The sequence below is a fragment of the Podarcis liolepis genome (assembly GCF_965112155.1).
Source record: "Podarcis liolepis genome assembly, chromosome: 10".
Lineage (NCBI taxonomy): Eukaryota > Metazoa > Chordata > Lepidosauria > Squamata > Lacertidae > Podarcis > Podarcis liolepis.
The window spans coordinates 69,045,565-69,062,848 of record NC_139562.1 but is presented as its reverse complement, the minus strand read 5'-3'; the positions used below and the strand labels follow the sequence as shown (position 1 = coordinate 69,062,848).

Below are 17,284 nucleotides of genomic sequence, written 5' to 3'. Positions count from 1 at the left end.
CAGTATTAATCATATGCCATCAGGAAACCTTATTGAAGGTAGTGATAATGAGAACTAACCTGTTTCACTTGCATGTATTTAATTAATCCTAAATTTATTTTAGAAAAAATAAAATGCTTATCTGTATTTATACTCCCACTAATCCAATGGATAATTTATTTGAAACGTTCTTCATGTCTGCATTCTGTGTTTTGTTTTTAAACAAATGAGGTTTTCTTTTGCTATAGCAAAAACAGAATACAGCTAAATGAAAAATAACAGTCATGTATGGTTAATCACTACTTGTGTTTAACATTAATAGTGACAGATTCCTAGAAAATAATACCAAAAGTTGTACATTTGGTAAGAAAACATGGTGTCTCCTGGACATTCTCCTGATTTTTTCTTTTCTGTAACCAAGAGTGTGACCAAGAAAAGGGAAGTCAGGAGGGTCTCTCTCTTCTAATCCCCTCTGAGCTACTGACATGCTGGGCACCTTGGGCAATTTATTGAGCCACTTGGGCACAATTTATCCTTGGTGCCTTTCAATTGATTACAATCGAGTTAGCCCAGGAATATATTTGTGCTCTTTTGCTTCAGTTTGTATTAAGACATTAAATAAAAGACAGAAAACTCAAAAGTAACAGAAAAACGACTTTTGAACAGGTTACATTTCACAATTTTAAAGTGTATAAACTTTAAAACAATTTATTATTCCACAAATACAATTTTGTAAACTTCTCTTGTGTACCACCTCCCACCCATCCTAGGGCCTGGGAAAGAGTACATTGAGACATTCCAATCTGAGCTAGCCAGAATTAAGTAATGCTTCATTTTTCTAAGATTAATCAGGATACTTGGTGTATATACTTCATTTTTTAATATATATTTTTTTATATTTTAAAAATGTAACCTAAATCAACACTGTTTTGAGATAACTCAGTAGGGGGGAAAAGAACATTAATTTAACAATTAACATTACTGTATTATTCTTTCTGTAGATCACTTTTACATGGTTTTCTGGTTCGATGAGAATGAGAAAGCAGGCAGCAATACTAGAGCTCTGCAGAGGAACACTATAAAGAAGAAAAATGGTGGCAGTTACAATGAAATATGGGAGTATGGAAGGACTCTATGAAACGCAGCCAAGGCATACAGGGGAAATTATAGCAGGGCAGAAATAGGCTGCAGCAATATAGATAAAAGAAAGAACACAGTTGCAAGGCTGGATGCAGACAATAGTTTTTCAAAGGCTTGAGCATTGTCTGAGAGAGGCATCATTTCCTATGACATTTTGTTGCACTTTTCCAGAAACCACCTAAGTAAGCTTGCTTTATCTTCCTACTGCAAAATCAGTTTGAGGAGAAGCCATTGAGTACATACGTAAACATGTAATGCCAATACAGTGGTACCTCGGGTTACAGATGCTTCAGGTTACAGATGCTTCAGGTTACAGACTCCGCTAACCCAGAAATAGTGCTTCAGGTTAAGAACTTTGCTTCAGGATGAGAACAGAAATCATGCTCTGGCGGCGCGACGGCAGCGGGAGGCCCCATTAGCTAAAGTGGTGCTTCAGGTTAAGAACAGTTTCATGTTAAGTACAGACCTCCGGAACGAATTAAGTACTTAACCCGAGGTACCACTGTATTACATTTATAAACCAGCATACTCAATATGCTAAGCACCTGGTCACTAGAATGGCAATGTGTCATCTAAATTAACTTATAATTTAAAAAACTCCATGAGCTCCTGTGATGACCACAACAGTATTAGAGGTGAAATTAATCCATTAAAAGCAGGCAATGGCATCCCTTTTACTGGTGCTTTAAAATTACTGAGTTGATGATGCAGTTTGCTAAGAATTATGAGGGAAAACAGGATGAGGAGGTAATATTTTCTTTTAGGGGCTGTGAAAATGCTAACAATTGTCCTCAAAATAAGCACCCGGTTAATGAAGAGCCCTGACATTACAGCTTGAGACAGCAATCTTCCCTCCTCATTCCTTAGAGAAAAAAACTCCTTACAACTCACAAGAACAAAGAATCAATGTCAGTGGCCTGAAGGCTTTATGTAGTTACTTTCCATTAATCAGCCATGGGAAAGAAAAACTGTGTGCTGTTTAATTGGTTGGGAAACAAGGCACAGATAATAAAATGAAATTCAGGAGATGATAATGAGCAGCTGTTCAATAGATGTAACTTTGCCAAACAGTTTCCATAAAATGTAAGATATTGTACAATCTCACCTATTGAATTTACATAAAATACTTTGGCAATAAATGTCTAAATTGTGAATACAATGGTTTACACTATATGAGTGTTACTTTAATTCAATTACTCAGAATAGTCATTAATTATCAGAATATATAGTTCAGTAATTTGTCAGTTTATCCCTGAAGGGGTTGTGCAAGCACAACATTTGTGTAGCACTTCAAATGGGTAGATTCCATCCAGAAAAATGGCACCATTAGTCTCAGTAGAAAATTGCTTAGCTTCAGCAAATTAAATCTAGACATTGCCTAAAAGCAGGACTTAAAGTTCAATGAAGCAGCTACCTACAGACACAGGCACTGCGAGGCAGAAACACTTAAGATTACAAATCCTTAATTTGCCTCTGCTTCAGATATGTTTAAAAGATGAAGGTGAGGAAAATTGCCAGAGAATAATGAAGGGCTCTTTTCTCATTCTGAGGCATAACAGCTAATACCTCCAAGTGGACAAGTCTTTTGGACACAGCAATTTAGAAGCAGAGTTAATTACAAGTTTACTCTGTGTATAAATAAAGCAGAATAAAAGCTTCAAGATAACTCCAAATTATGAACAATCTAAATATTGTTGGATTTTTAGCCCTTGGTTTACAATGTTTTCCTCTGCAACTGTATGTCACACACCCACAAATACCATCTTAGAACAATATTCAGTAATCTGATGAAGTGAGCTCAGGACTCTAGTTTGTGAATGTTTATCCCTAAGAACATAAAGAGTCCAGCATCCTATTTCTCACAGTAGGTAACCAAATCCAAACCTTTATCTAATCCCCTTTTAAAGTCGCCTAAGCTAGTACCACCATCATATCTTATGGCATCTAATTCCACAAGATATGTCCACACTAGTGGGTGTTAAAGAATCAACTCACCTGAGCATGCCATTTTTAACTTTAAAAAAATCCAACAGAATATTAATATACTTTAAAATGTAGATGGAGAATCTGTGGCCATGGTGACTTGAGAGTGATGGGAGTTTGCCAACAACATCTAGAAGGCCACAAGTTCCCCATCCCTGATTTAAAATAGATTAAAATTATATTGATATTTTTAAAAGATAAAAATGGCATGCCCTTCCAGTTAAAATAAGCACACTGATAAATGGCAATGACAGCAAATACAATAGTGGTGTGCTGATTTAGAAGTGCGTCTCAGCCACAGAAACAACAGTGACCTTAATGTAGGCGTCTGCTGTAGACCAAGCCAGACTGAAGACTTGGATGATGTGTTCATAAAGCAGATTACCAAACAATAAAAAGGTGAGATATGGTATTCATGGGAAGCTTAAACTTCCCTGATATTTGCTGGAACTCAAACTGTGCTAATAATAAAAAAAAAATCCTTCCAGTAGCACCTTAAAGACCAACTAAGTTAGTTCTTGGTATGAGCTTTCGTGTGCATGCACACTTCTTCAGATACCAAGAAGTATCTGAAGAAGTGTGCATCTGAAGAAGTGGTATCTGAAGAAGTGTGCATGCACACGAAAGCTCATACCAAGAACTAACTTAGTTGGTCTTTAAGGTGCTACTGGAAGGAATTTTTTTATTTTGACTATGGCAGACCAACACGGCTACCTATCTGTGCTAATAATGTAAGGTACGGCAAACTCCTCCATTGCGTTGCTAACAATTTAATCTCCCAGAAGGTGGAAGAAGCAACAGTACTCCTCATCCTGGAAAAAAGTGACAAGTGGGGTGCCACAGGGTTCTGTCCTGGGCCCGTTACTGTTCAACATCTTTATAAGAGACTTGGATATTGGAATTGAGGGGAGGCTCATCAAATTTTCAGAGTACACCAAACTGGGAGGGGTAGCTAATATTGCAGAAGACAGAATCAGAATTCAAAATGATCTTAACAGATTGGAGAACTGGGCCAAGTTAACAAAATGAATTTCAATAGGGACAAATGTAAGGTTCTGCACTTAGGCAGGAAGAACCAGATGCACAAATATAGGGTGGGGGGCACCTGGCGTACTAGCAGTACATGTGAAAAAGATCTAGGGGTCTTAGTGAACCACAAGCTTAACATGAGTCAACAGTGTGATGCAGCAGCAAAAAACCCTAATGCTGTTCTAGACTGTGTCAAGAGAAGTATAGTGTCCCAGTCAAGGGAAGTAATAGTTCCACTCTATTCTTCCTTAGTCAGACCCCACCTGGAATACTGTGTCCAATTTGGGGCAGCAGAATTTAAGGATATTGACAAGCTGGAACATGTACAGAGGAGGGCAACCAAGATGATAAAAGGGTCTGGAAACCAAGCCTTATGAAGAACAGTCGAAGGAGCCGGGTATGTTTAGCCTAGAAAAGAGGAGATTGAGAGGAGATATGATAGCCACCTTCAAATATCTCAAGGAATGTTCACATGGAATATGGGCAAGTTTGTTTTCTCTTGAGGGTGGGACTGAAACCAATGGCTTCAAGTTACCAGAAAGGAGATTCTGACTAAACATCAGGAAAACCTTTCTGACAATAAGAGCTGTTACACAGTGGACCGGTCTCTCTCGGGGGATTGTGGGCTCTCCTTTCTTGGAGGTTTTTCAGCCGGGACTGGATTGATGCTTTAGCTGGGATTCCTGCTTGGCAGGGGGTTGGGCTAGATGACCCCCGGGGGTCCCTTCCAACTCTTAAGATTCTACGATCCTGCGTCGCCTCGCCTCGCCTCGCCGACCTGGTCGGCGGGGGATTATTTGACATCATTTTGAGAACTCAAGGAAAGGCGTTTGAAAGAGCGCGAAAGCGGAACGGAAGTACGAGGGGCGCTTCTGCTTCGGCGACCTTTCCCCGTTGCGCACCGACCCCTCCCCCGCGCTTCCTCCCCTCAGGACTCTCTCTTCCGGAAATGCTCCCGGCGGACCGCTCGGCTGCGGCAGGAAAATGGCGGCGGCCGCGGGTCGGCTGGCGGGCGGGCGTCTCCTGGGGGCCTGCCCGGGCCTCCTCCTTTCGCGGAACTCAGCCTTAGGGAAACGGGTGAGTGACCGGAGCTCCGCCGGCCAACGGCTGCCGAGCCTTCGGGCCTCTGAGGCAGCTGCTGCCGGAACGAGAGGCGCTCTCGCCTGTCTGGTCGCCGCGCACTGCATGCTGGGGCGCGTAGTTTCCTGGCGGTCTTGCCGCGCGTGGTTTCCTTCTGGCATTCCCTCCGCGTTGATGGAGTCCGTAGCGCGCCGCCTGATGGGAATTGTAGTCCGTGCTGTTGGTTTCAGTTTTGGTGGGGGCATTGGGATGTCGCCTGGTACTTCTTAACTCTTCACAAGGTGTTGTGAGCAGGGCTGCCCTGAGCAAGGACAAAATTTGGCCGCCCCCCCCTATTTATTATTTTTCACAATTATTCCTTTTGGTGCAGTGACTTTTTAATGTATCTGCTCTGTAGGTACCCCTACAAATATAGGTGGTGGCTGTTGTTTTGCCCTGTGCTGGGAAACAGCCCACGCCCTGTTGTGAGGAGGGATGCTCCCCACCCTATGAATGGCCACTGATCCCCATCCAGCTCCTCCTAGTTCTTTCTGCTTTGTCAGTGTCCAGGAGGTAGCTTGGCCAAGAGGGCAGTCATCGTTCTTCACCTTTTCCAACGTGAGCGCTTTATTTAAAGGGTAATTCTGGGGAAAGGAGCTAGGTCTTCCTATCGAGTGTGGCCTTCGTGTCGGAAGCCTAGTTTCAGTATCAGAATGTGCCCCCAAACACACCAAAGCAATAGTGAATATTGCATCTTACAACACATTACTCTCATCACTCAGTAACCATATGTCTTTCGGTTGTAACGGATAATAAAAACCCTCCCATGCGTTAAATTTTAAGGACATGGGCCGGCCCTTTCTTCTCCTGATGTGCCATCTGGCTGTGCTTCCAGCAACTGTGAGAAGGGGCCATATGTAGCCACATGCATTGAGCTATTTCATGTGGGGGCTCTGAATTATCCCTCGCACATGGAAGCTCTGGTAATAGGTGGCAAGCAGAAAAGCCAGCCCACACAATCTGGTGGCTCCCTTTTGCATTCTTTTAACATTTGAGAGGGTTGTCTCAACAACCCTAAAGTGAGGGCTCCACATAGGTTTGCTTCCCAGTATGTCTCTCTGTAGATAGAAAATACTGAACAAAGTTTTGGGAGCACTTATTGTCTTAAACTCTCATAGAACAGCAACTGGAACTCTGTTTGCTCTCACATAATTTTATAAACGTGCTTTACTTCCTTGTAAGTGGAGATAAGCATTTGTATCATACTCCTCACTGGTCACTTTTTCCAATAGTCTGTACATCTTGGGAGAAGCAGATTCAGAGCTACCAAGGCAGTATCTCAAATTGTCCTAAATGTTCCTGAGACGAAGGTATCTTCTCTAGATAACGGCTTGAGGGTAGCGTCTGAAGATTCTGGGATTTCAACATGCACAGTAAGTAACAGTTGTGAGTGAAATACTCCCCATGCCTTTCAAATCTTTGCCTTTTCAAATATCGGGAAGTTGGTTTTGTAAAGAACAATGATAGCATCCTTACTGAAGGAAAATTTAAATGCCAAGGCTTCCTAGTAAATATTAATGATGCTTCATTAAGGGTATGCTTTACTTATGCAGGAGATTTTAATGTAAACTTTCCTGGCTTGTAGAATAGTTGTTTATATTAAGGCCTAATTGCTTTGATCGCTGCATCAGCAGGGAAACTGTTCTTATAGGAAATAGCAGCCGTTGTCACCGGTGCTGGTATTCTGATGTTGGAAATTGATTCAAGATACCAAAGTGGATCAGTGGGGTGGATCCACTATGCACCAGCAATATGATAATACATTGATCAGGTGGTGATTTTGTGGTGCAGTGTGGTTGCAGTGGGAGCATTCCTGAGTCTGGGTTGCCTTTGCATTATCCTAATGCAGCCTTAATTGCTAAATAGAATCCATGCCTCTTCCACACACCAGAGGCGCAACGTGTGATGCTGGTGCCTGGGGCAGGGCAAGTGTTCCTCCCCCTGGTGGACTGGGCAGCTGGTGTGGATGTGTGCACTGGGGGAGTGGGGGGCTTTCTTGGGCACTTTCCTATCTTCCTCTTCCTCCCTCCTTGGGTGGTGGTGGTGGCAGTGCTTCCCCTCCCCTCCCTCCCTCCCTCTCAGCCAGGCTGGGAGGCACACTGGCAGGCACCCAGACTGGGAGACCTTGGGGCTGCCCTTGTGTGCCCCGCAGTTGCCTGCTGGCCATGTTCCCCCCGCCACTGGCGAGGCCAGTGCCAGGAGTGCCGAGTGGAGGCGCTGTTGCGGCAACCCTGGATCAGACTCTTCTGCGGCCACCTCCTCCCCCTCTGTGGGAGCAGACTCTTCCTCCCGGGCCTGGGCCACTGCTCCCATCAGCGCCCACTGCTTTCTGTGCCCCTCCACCTTCATGCTCACCACCTTGCAGCCTGGTCAGGCTCTCGCCTCTCGACCAGCCCCTTTGGGAGATAGGAGCACTCTGCCTCCACAGCATATTGAATCTCAGTCTGTGTTTTATTGGTTGGTAAGACTAATTATTTGTTTTGAACGAGGTGGGACTTTGGATTGACGCTGGAAGCAGATACGAAAATGAGAAAAACAATGGAACAGCTCACTTCCTGGAGCATATGGCTTTTAAGGCAAGTTCTCAAAGTAACTTTCCCATGCTGTTTTTCCAATTAAATATTAATTTGTGTTCATCTTTAATTCAGTAGTAGACCTTCTGCCTAGCTTCAGATTGGAAAACTAGAAAGCAGTGTCAAAGCATGTAAGCAATCTATATCTTGTTCCAATAAAGTCAGCTGTGGTGAAATAACCTTGGCCCAAGTATTTAAGGCTTAATGGTTTTGAAAGTAGCCACCAAGGTTAAAGGACGAGTAGTTACTTTACAGCTTGTCAGCCGGATAAGGCCGATGAAGTTCTTTTATTGCTCCTCCGAAGGATCTATCCCATTTGTATTGTATGTTGTGGCCTGTGAAATTTGCTGACTGCGCAACCATCATAATCTCTAGGAAGACCTGGCTCCTTGCATTACAGGGTGCTGATTCACGCGTAGCGGGTGCTCCATTCTGGTGAGGTATGCAACTCCATCATGACACGCCATGCTTGCAGAAAGCTTTTTAGAGCATGTGACGCAGTGCTCCCACACAACAGTTGCGGCAAAAGCATGGAGACCTATCAGCATTAAGGGGGCATTCTGGGCTGTGCCAGGAGATTGGGCAGTCTGCACTCTGAAAGCTTGCCTGCAAATCATACAAGACAACCATACAAGACTTCAGATCATACGTATTTTTTTAATTCAAGAACTATTTCTGTTTGCTCCATCTAGAGGTTGTAAAACTCAAAGGTGGTTGAGTATATTTCTGATCATCTTCGTTGTTTGGGGAGTGAGCCATACAAACTGGTTTATTTTAATCAAATAAGAGCTTATGGACCAGATTGAGACAATTTTTGATCTTTATTAAGAAAACAAGGCTTTTAAAAATATTGAGAGTGATAAGTCAAGTAGTACAGGAATTAGTTTTGATACGTTATATCTTAAATTTTGGGTGACTTCTGAGATTCCAGCAACATAACAGAAGTGTAGCCTTGCAATTTTTTATCCACTTACCTGAAAGTAAGTCTTGTTGAACTTGGTGGGAGTAAACAAATAAAAGATTGTGTTGTGTGTTACATTATGATAGACCCTGGGGATATACATTTTTGTTCATTTAGACCTGGGGGACTGTACCTACGTATTTTAGATGCTAATAATCATTTTGTGCTCAAATTTGTTAGCTAACTTCTATACCATTTTAGCCTGCTCTGTATTTCATGCACAAGACAAGTAATGCTTTGTTTAAAATTATGAAACCTATAATAGTAAGTAAAGTAACCTGGGCCGCACCCAAAAAAGGCTGGTTGAAATCACATCACATACAGTTTCTAATAAAAAAAGAAGGCTTTGGTATCTTGGGAGAAGAGGTCTCCATAAACCATTTGGGGACTTACCAGAAAAATGACCTTTGAGTCCTTTTTCTTAGGGGACTTTGGCTCTTTCATGATGTCATGAAAAACCACACAGTAACCAGGACCCAAGCAACTAGAGTTTCTGCTTAATAATATTGGGTGCACATATTGCTGGGACCGTGTGTCAGGTGACTGCAGTATTTTTCCTGATGTCTAAAACCATTCTTTGATCAAATTAAACTCATAGGCTTCCTCAACCTCGACCCTCCAGATGTTTTGGGATTACAACTCCCGTCATCCCTGACCACTGGTCCTGCTAGCTAGGGATCATGGGAGTTGTAGGCCAAAAACATCTGGAGGGCTGAGGTTGAGGAAGCCTGTCATAGACCAAACACTATGTGAGGCAGGTGCCTTATATACCTGCCCTGGTTATTGTTGACAAACTGGAAGTAGATAATCCAGTAGACATCCAAGACAAACTTGCTAGACCAGATCAATTTGGGGTCCCTGATGTAGGATAACTACATTGTTTATTTCTGATAAGGAAATACAGCGCGTCATTTCAGCTATCTCCTCTTTTTCCACTGAGGTACTCTTACTGTTTTCTTTCTTATATCAAAATTGCAGGGGACAAAAAAAAGGTCCCAGTTGGATCTGGAACTGGAGATTGAAAACATGGGTGCTCACCTTAATGCTTATACATCAAGAGAACAAACTGTATATTATGCAAAGGCTTTCTCAAAAGACCTGCCAAGAGGTAATTGTGAGTTTGGGAATTTAGATTTTATCTCCTAAGGAACTGATCTTGAAAGTAGATTAACTGGCCGTTCAACATCTGCAAAAACACCAAGGTGGGGGCCCTGTGCGCTGGGCTTGCTTTATTTATGCCTTTCTGTGTCATACTCTCTATACTATTTTTAAAATTGAGGCCGGACTGTAATAATTAATTTGGAAGTAGTCTTGATTTTTTTGGAAACAGGTCTTGATTTCTGTGGGTCTTCCTTCCAAATAAGAGTGCTCAGGAGTTGAACCCTGAAAGTATACTTAATGACAATGTTTTTCACATCACGGTTAGGTATAAACCATGGCTTACTGTGCACGACTGATTTGTGTGACTTCACTTCTCCCTGCTAGTGCGTGAAAGAAAGAAACCACAATTGGTAATCTAGGAATAAACTTTTGCTTATCGTTGTTTTTGTGTAGAGTGAAGCAAACCATGATCCCTGCTAAGGATAGCCAAGGATTGTGGTTAGTTTCCTCCTAATACCAAATGGGATGAGCAACTTGGGTGTGATTCACATATGCAGAGTAAGCTATGGTTTATCGTGTACCATATTTGGCTCCAAATATGGATCCTGTGACAAGGATAGAATTTTAAATAAATTGAAATCCAGAGCACAAAGTTATGCACCCATTTCCTGGCTGTTTCTAAATATAAAATTGTCATTTCCCCAATTTCTTTCTAAAAAGATGTATTTCTTTCTTATTTTACTTCCAGCTGTGGAGATCCTTGCTGATATCATACAGAATAGCACACTTGGGGAGGCAGAGATTGAACGGGAGCGAGGAGTGATCCTTCGAGAAATGCAGGAAGTTGAGACTAATTTACAAGAAGTTGTCTTTGACTATCTTCATGCCACGGCTTATCAAAATACAGCACTGGGACGGACCATATTAGGACCCACAGAAAACATAAAGTATGCCTCCCTTTTGTTGCTCCAGTTCTTAAATGATATTTTATAGTATAGTCGTTTTATTATGGTCAATGATGTGAGGGCGATCTGGCTGCGACATCTGTCACCCCATTAGTTGCCAGGGTTGATTCAGCTTATCTGGTGTCCCCTTCCTCCCTCACGGCTCCACATGCATCCCTCGCTCCCTCCCTCCCAAAGCTGTGCACTTGGTGGAAGAAGACGACCATCCCAGATAGGAGTGTACCATTCTTTGGTCAAGGGTATACTATAGCTGTGCTCCCTGCTAAAACCTTAAATGATACTACAGTTTTCAAAGCAAAGATTACTATTTTGGGGGTGGGGGGAATCGTGTTCCAACCTTTCTGCACAGTTCATTATTCTTAATTGAAAGTTAATTGAAATTGTTGTGCATAGTCCATCTCATTCTTGAAATTACAGGGTGGGTTTTTTTCTGGCAGACCTATTGCATTTTTTTTGCCAAGTATACTATGTGTTGCACTTTGCACCTGGAGAAAAATGCAGTATTTCCAGGTTACAATTCCCCCCCCCACTCTTAATTGGATATTGTAACATGATTAGTGGAAGGTGACACAAATCCTTGTAATTCTTCTCCATAGCAATCAACTAGTTGGTTCTAAGTTTGTTTAATTGTTTCAGAGTTTGAATGCTCTGCTCTTCTGCAATCTGCTCTTAGTGTACAGGAGTTTGTTAGTGTTTCACTTGTCTCCTGAGAGCTCCTGGCCATAAAAACCATGTATGGGGACTCTGCCCCTGGTGGACTCTTCTTGAAAAGCAGCAAGGCCATTCCCTCCTCCCAAATTATACATATTGAACATCAGAAGCAATTTTGCTTCGTACGGTGGCATACTGCTTTCAACTGTAGACAAGTTATCTCGTTCTGTTGCCCTTCTATGCATCATATTATTTTCTTTCTCACTGTTTTGCTGATCTGCTTGTAGGTCCATTAACCGTAATGACTTGGTGGAGTATATTACAACACATTATAAAGGACCCAGAATGGTACTTGCTGCTGCGGGAGGTATGATGCCGCTGTTGTATGATGTATACAGTGTTTGTGGTATTTGTGATGTTTACACAACTAAGAAGTACATCTTTCCTCTGTTCAGAATCAGAAAGGATAAAATAGTCAATGTTTAGCTGAGTATTACCTTGGATTCTAAAATGAAGTATTTAATTGCTTTTTTGTCTGATTCATTTACATATATCACCCCTAAACTGACATGCATCTCATTTAGGAGTCGCTCATGACGAATTGCTTGAACTAGCCAAGTACCATTTTGGTAACTTGCCGTCTGTTGCAAAAGGAGGAGCGCCGCCTTTGCCCCCTTGCCGGTTCACGGGCAGTGAAGTAAGTTGAGGCCTTTCCCTCCCACCCAGACAAGCTGCAGCTTGAAAAATCACTGATAATGTAATAGTTATGCAAGGTATTTGGTTAGCTGAGATTCTGGTTTGGCTGCAAAAGCTGCTGAGAAACCGGATAAAGGAGCAGAGGTGGTCGGCATCTTTTGAAGCACCATTAGTGTTGCATTACAGCACCCATGGGATTTCTGGCCTGTTTCTTTTGCCGCTTTGACTTTCCCTCCATTTCTCATTTAACCTCTGCTAAGTTGCTGTGATGGCTTGTTTAGACATTATTACAGAGCCATTATAGTGGAAATAAAAGCTGTAAAATGGATTTAGTTTATTAGGCAAATTTGGCTCTCTGTGTCTTTTTAGCTTCCATCCATTTTGGCCTTTACATTAAAGCAGGGAAGGGGCTGCCTTTTTCAGACAGAGGTCCACATCCCCTCCTGGGCAGTCTTCCAAAGGCCACATGTCAATGGTAGGTGAAGCTAGAGGCAGCGATGAAGGACCTTTATTACAATAGGCTAGTTTCTAACTAGACTGCTCATCCTCCTCTTTGTCCTCCATCCATCTGGGCAAAGTTCATGGGCTCATTCCAGCCGGGCAAAAACTTTGCACTCGAGGAGGGTGCAAAGTTGTGTTGGAGAGGGGTATGGCCTGGAGAAAGAGGTGTGTGGCCAAGATGGTTGAAGTTGTGGAGTCTCAAGGATCAGATCTGGCAGGCTGCATTTTGCCCCAGGGCCTGAGGTTCTTCCTGGCCTGTTTGAAAGGTACCTGAAACCTTTTGTTTGTGGTGCTTTATCAGATTCGTGTTCGAGATGATAAGATGCCTCTGGCCCACATTGCGATAGCTGTTGAAGCAGCCGGCTGGTGTCACCCGGACACCATTCCTCTCATGGTGGCAAATACTCTGATAGGCAACTGGGATCGATCCTTTGGAGGTGGTGTGGTGAGTTAGCCTCAACATTACTAACCAGTTTCAAGTAAAGGATTGTTGCAGTGTTGTGTCTATACAGTCTCCTTGTGAAAGATGAGCCCAGTTCGAGTATCATCTTTCCCCCCTTTTTTTGTAAACGTAGACAAGTCTTGATACTTCCTATAGCTATTTGAAAATAAGTCATTCCTTGAGTCCTGTAGATCCATTTCCCTGCCACTTAAGAGCAAAAACTGATGTGATATGGAGATATTATTAGGTTAAAAGCTTTGTGGGCAGCGAAAGGATTGAATTATTTTCACCTGTGCTTTTGCTTGGCAAATTCTGTCCCCTCCCCCAGTTGCCGTTAGTCCTGCAGGGAAAAAGAGTTACCTGAAAATGACACGTTAACATTGTCCTTCGCAGAAATCAAGCCCCTTCTGAACCGAGTTTCCTTTCAATTCCAACAGCCATTATTTTAGCTTAGATTTGTCTGTCTCTAAACTTGTTCTTATAGATTAGTACCGTATTTTTCGCTCTATAACACGCACCCGACCATAACACGCACGTAGTTTTTAGAGGAGGAAAATCCGTAGGCATGCCACCCGTAGGCATTCCCTCCATAACACGCACAAACATTTCCCCTTACTTTCTAGGAGGAAAAAACTGAGTGTTATGGGGCAAAAAATACGGTACTTGCCACTTAGAAGCTGGTAGATGGATGAGTGTGGGGTAGAAAAATATCTGCATTTAAGAAGTGCCTAGAATGAAGACATCTGTGTCTAAGCTTCATGATACCCTTCTACCCCAAATATATTCCTCTTTTCATTTCAACAGAATCTGTCTAGTAAGCTTGCTCAAGTTGCATGCCATGGCAACGTTTGTCATAGCTTCCAGTCCTTCAACACCTGCTACACAGATACTGGACTGTGGGGTGTCTATATGGTTTGCGAGGGATCAACCATAGAAGACATGATGCACTTTGTTCAGAGAGAATGGTAAGGAAGTGACCATATCTGAAAGGAGCTGATATGGAATGAAAGCAACAAACGCCCTGAAGGGTAATGTTTTATGCATACAGGAGAGCAGTAGCTTACGTAAAGTTGGTGCAGGATTTCACCTAGAGTGGGCATAGGCAAACTCGGCCCTCCAGATGTTTTGGAACTACAATTCCCGTCATTCCTGACCACTGGTCCTGTTAGCTAGGGATCATGGGAGTTGTAGTCCCAAAAACATCTGGAGGGCCGAGTTTGCCTATGCCTGATCTAGAGGATACCATGCAATTACTCTTGTGCCTTGTTTTTTTTTACAAAGGGTAGGAGAATATGCATGCACTGGCATATTTGGTGCTGGGTTTCGAACCTAACAGGTCAATGGGTCAGTGCATCTGGCTGTTAACCAGAAGGTTGGTGGTTCGAGCCCAACAAGGGTCGGCTGCGGGCAGCATTCCTGCACTGTAGGGGGTTGGACTAGATGACTCTCAGGGTCGCTTCCAACTCTACCATTATTAGCCATCCAGAGGGCAACCCAGTCAGATAGGCGGGGTATAAGAAATAAATTACTTGTATTACATTATGATTCTGCAATTCTTGTGGCCTTGGCCCGTCTATTTCACTGGGATGTTAGCTTACAGGAACAGGTTACTGGAGCTGTAATTGTTCTATGTGCTATTCATAAAGGCCTGTTTTCTAAATTATCTAGATTGTGCATTTGCTTGTTCTTAGTGAGCCCAGTGAAGTATATCATGAAGAACACTGGCAGCCAAATTATTAACACACATTTCTATTTTTCATTGTCTTTAGGATACGACTGTGTACTAGTGTTACTGAAAGTGAGGTTGCACGTGCGAAGAATCTTTTGAAAACCAACATGTTGTTACAACTGGATGGTATGATCTGATTGTTTTCTTTTTAAAAGTCCGGTCTAATTAATTTGCACACATGCTAAGAATGTCTAATTTTAGGTTCCACTCCCATTTGTGAAGACATTGGACGACAAATGTTGTGTTACAATCGTCGAATCCCAATTCCTGAACTTGAAGCAAGAATTGAAGTAAGGAGCATAATGGATTGGTGCTTTTCTTAGCCATCTTAACATAACAGCTCAGAGTTATGGCTTTGTTTACTGCACATTATGCTGAAATCTCAGCTACAAGAGAGTTGGCCAAAAGTAGGGTTCCAGCAGTTGAGAGCTGTGTTTCAGAGCTCCTAACTGGTCTCAGGAAAACTTGGATGTTTGTCAAAATTCTTACGTACTTCATGGGCTGTAGCTCTTCTTGGTGTAATGTTTGATATAGCATATAGACACCCTCAGCTATGCTGATGGATACTTGTTTTTAGGTTTCAGCTATTTGCACTGTCACATAAAATGGTCACAAATTAAAGGCTTACTGTGTTCTTTGTATTTCAGGCAATTGATGCTCAAACAATCAAAGACGTCTGCACAAAGTATATTTATGATAAGTGCCCTGCAATTGCTGCTGTTGGTAAGGATTTCAGTACTAGCTGCCATTTGTTTAAAAAAGTTGTCTGCTCTTTGTAATTATCTCTGTTTTAAAATTTCAGGGCCACTTGAACAACTCCCTGATTACAACAGACTCCGTAGTGGAATGTACTGGGTTCGTGCTTGACATTTATCGTAAAGCTTTCCTGGAGGCTTAAGGGATGATTTGCAGAGATTTGTGATGATGGCTTTGAACTTTCAAGACTGGCAAATTGATTCCTCCCCCCTTAACTAAAACTTTGCTTTGATGTTCAACAACAAACCCAAGTATGCTGCCTGAGTGGAACAAAGTTCACTACGTAACATTTTGTCTTCTGTTTCCACAAAGAAGTGTACACTTATCTATATAAATAATAAAAGCCGTATGATACATTTGTACTTTTATTACAAAACAGAACACACTAAGATTGTCATTGAGAATCTCATTTCTTAGTCTTAGCAGCATTCACTACTTGCTCTTGGGCAGCTTTCTTCGCTTTAACCATTTCAACAAGTTCCTAGAATGAGAGAGAGAGAGAGAACCTTGTTCACATTGTTTTTTGTCTAGTAGAATTTGCTGAGCAAGTTCTATTTATTTCACGTATTGAGAAGCTAGAAAGAATACTTAAGTCTTGGCACAGTAAGACAAAAGTTTCAAATGATCAGTAAACTTTAACACTTGCCATTAGTAGGCCACCAGCTAGCCTTCCTGTGAATAACACTCACTCCCACCACCCGATTTAACTGCTCAATAACTTTTGTATTGACTTTATAATAGATCAGACTTCCAAAATTAGGGTTCAGAATTGGATAGATATTCCTATTCCAAAAGCTATTTAGTTTCAAGTTATAGGGTGATTTCTATAATCCTGTACAAGCACCCCAGTGCTGCAGTTTGACTTTCAACATAAGCTTGATGCAAGTATAGTGTGGATTCTGGCTGTGCCACCATGAATTGGCACTTGCTGTAAGACTAAAGCACATAAAGCAGGGACAAGGAATCTTTTCCCCTCTGAGGTCTGTGCTCTTTCACACACAAACTTGGTGAACTGCTCATGGAGGGAAATCATTCTCTCTCCGGGTAGCTGCAACAGGACTCAGCTGTGTCCCCACTTCCCACTGACTAAGCAGTGAAGTTTGGGGACTCCCAGTTCTGAAATCCACTACGTAGTTCACTTATGTTTCGATTCAATAAAGAACACCACAAATAACCCTAAATGAATAGCACTGAACTAAAAAAGCCCAGCACTCTGAATTTAGTTAACATCGAAAGAAAATTCTAGTGTTTTCCCTGCTCTTTTCTATTTCTTCATTTGATACAATTCTACATTTGCAAGTGGTCATGGTATATGTCTTCGATTCAAATGGTATAATGCAATCCTAAAAGTCTTTTTTGGCCAGCCTGTTTTAATTAAAGAGGTATGTGCAGTGAATGTGTGCTTTGTATGTATCTAGCATCGCATTCAATCCCTGGCGCCTATTTAAAGCTTTTTACGGCTCTTACATTTTTATCTGCCAAGACAGGGTCTGTAGCTTCCTCTGTCTCCTGATTAGTTTTGGAAGCAGAGTTTGCCTGTTAAAACATGTTATGTGGGGACCCATAGTGTATGATTAGCTTTGCCTGGGACAGCCTTGCCTGCAGTAAAAGTTGGTAAGCCAGGGTTTTCCCTCCCTGGCACAAGTGGCAAATTCTACA

The 17,284-nt window shown here is 42.2% G+C and overlaps 1 protein-coding gene across 1 annotated transcript; it reads left to right on the top strand.

Moving 5' to 3' along the window:
• The first annotated feature begins 4,600 nt into the window (after positions 1 to 4,600).
• PMPCB (peptidase, mitochondrial processing subunit beta) lies at positions 4,601 to 15,975 on the top strand. Its single transcript, XM_083464077.1, has 13 exons — positions 4,601 to 5,208; positions 6,483 to 6,623; positions 7,740 to 7,826; positions 9,763 to 9,892; positions 10,634 to 10,832; positions 11,789 to 11,868; positions 12,086 to 12,198; positions 13,000 to 13,143; positions 13,945 to 14,105; positions 14,910 to 14,995; positions 15,071 to 15,159; positions 15,517 to 15,592; positions 15,672 to 15,975. Exons 1-13 carry the CDS (start codon positions 5,116 to 5,118, stop codon positions 15,734 to 15,736), a joined length of 1,464 nt encoding a protein of 487 aa, XP_083320203.1. The 5' UTR covers positions 4,601 to 5,115; the 3' UTR covers positions 15,737 to 15,975.
• The last annotated feature ends 1,309 nt before the right edge of the window (positions 15,976 to 17,284 follow it).

Coding starts and splice junctions, on each gene's coding strand:
- PMPCB (XM_083464077.1), top strand. CDS start 5,116: ATGGCGGCGGCCGCGGGTCGGCTGGCGGGCGGGCGTCTCCTGGGGGCC. Junction 6,624..7,739: donor CTGGGATTTCAACATGCACA/GTAAGTAACAGT, acceptor GTTTTGAACGAG/GTGGGACTTTGGATTGACGC. Junction 15,160..15,516: donor AACTTGAAGCAAGAATTGAA/GTAAGGAGCATA, acceptor TTTGTATTTCAG/GCAATTGATGCTCAAACAAT.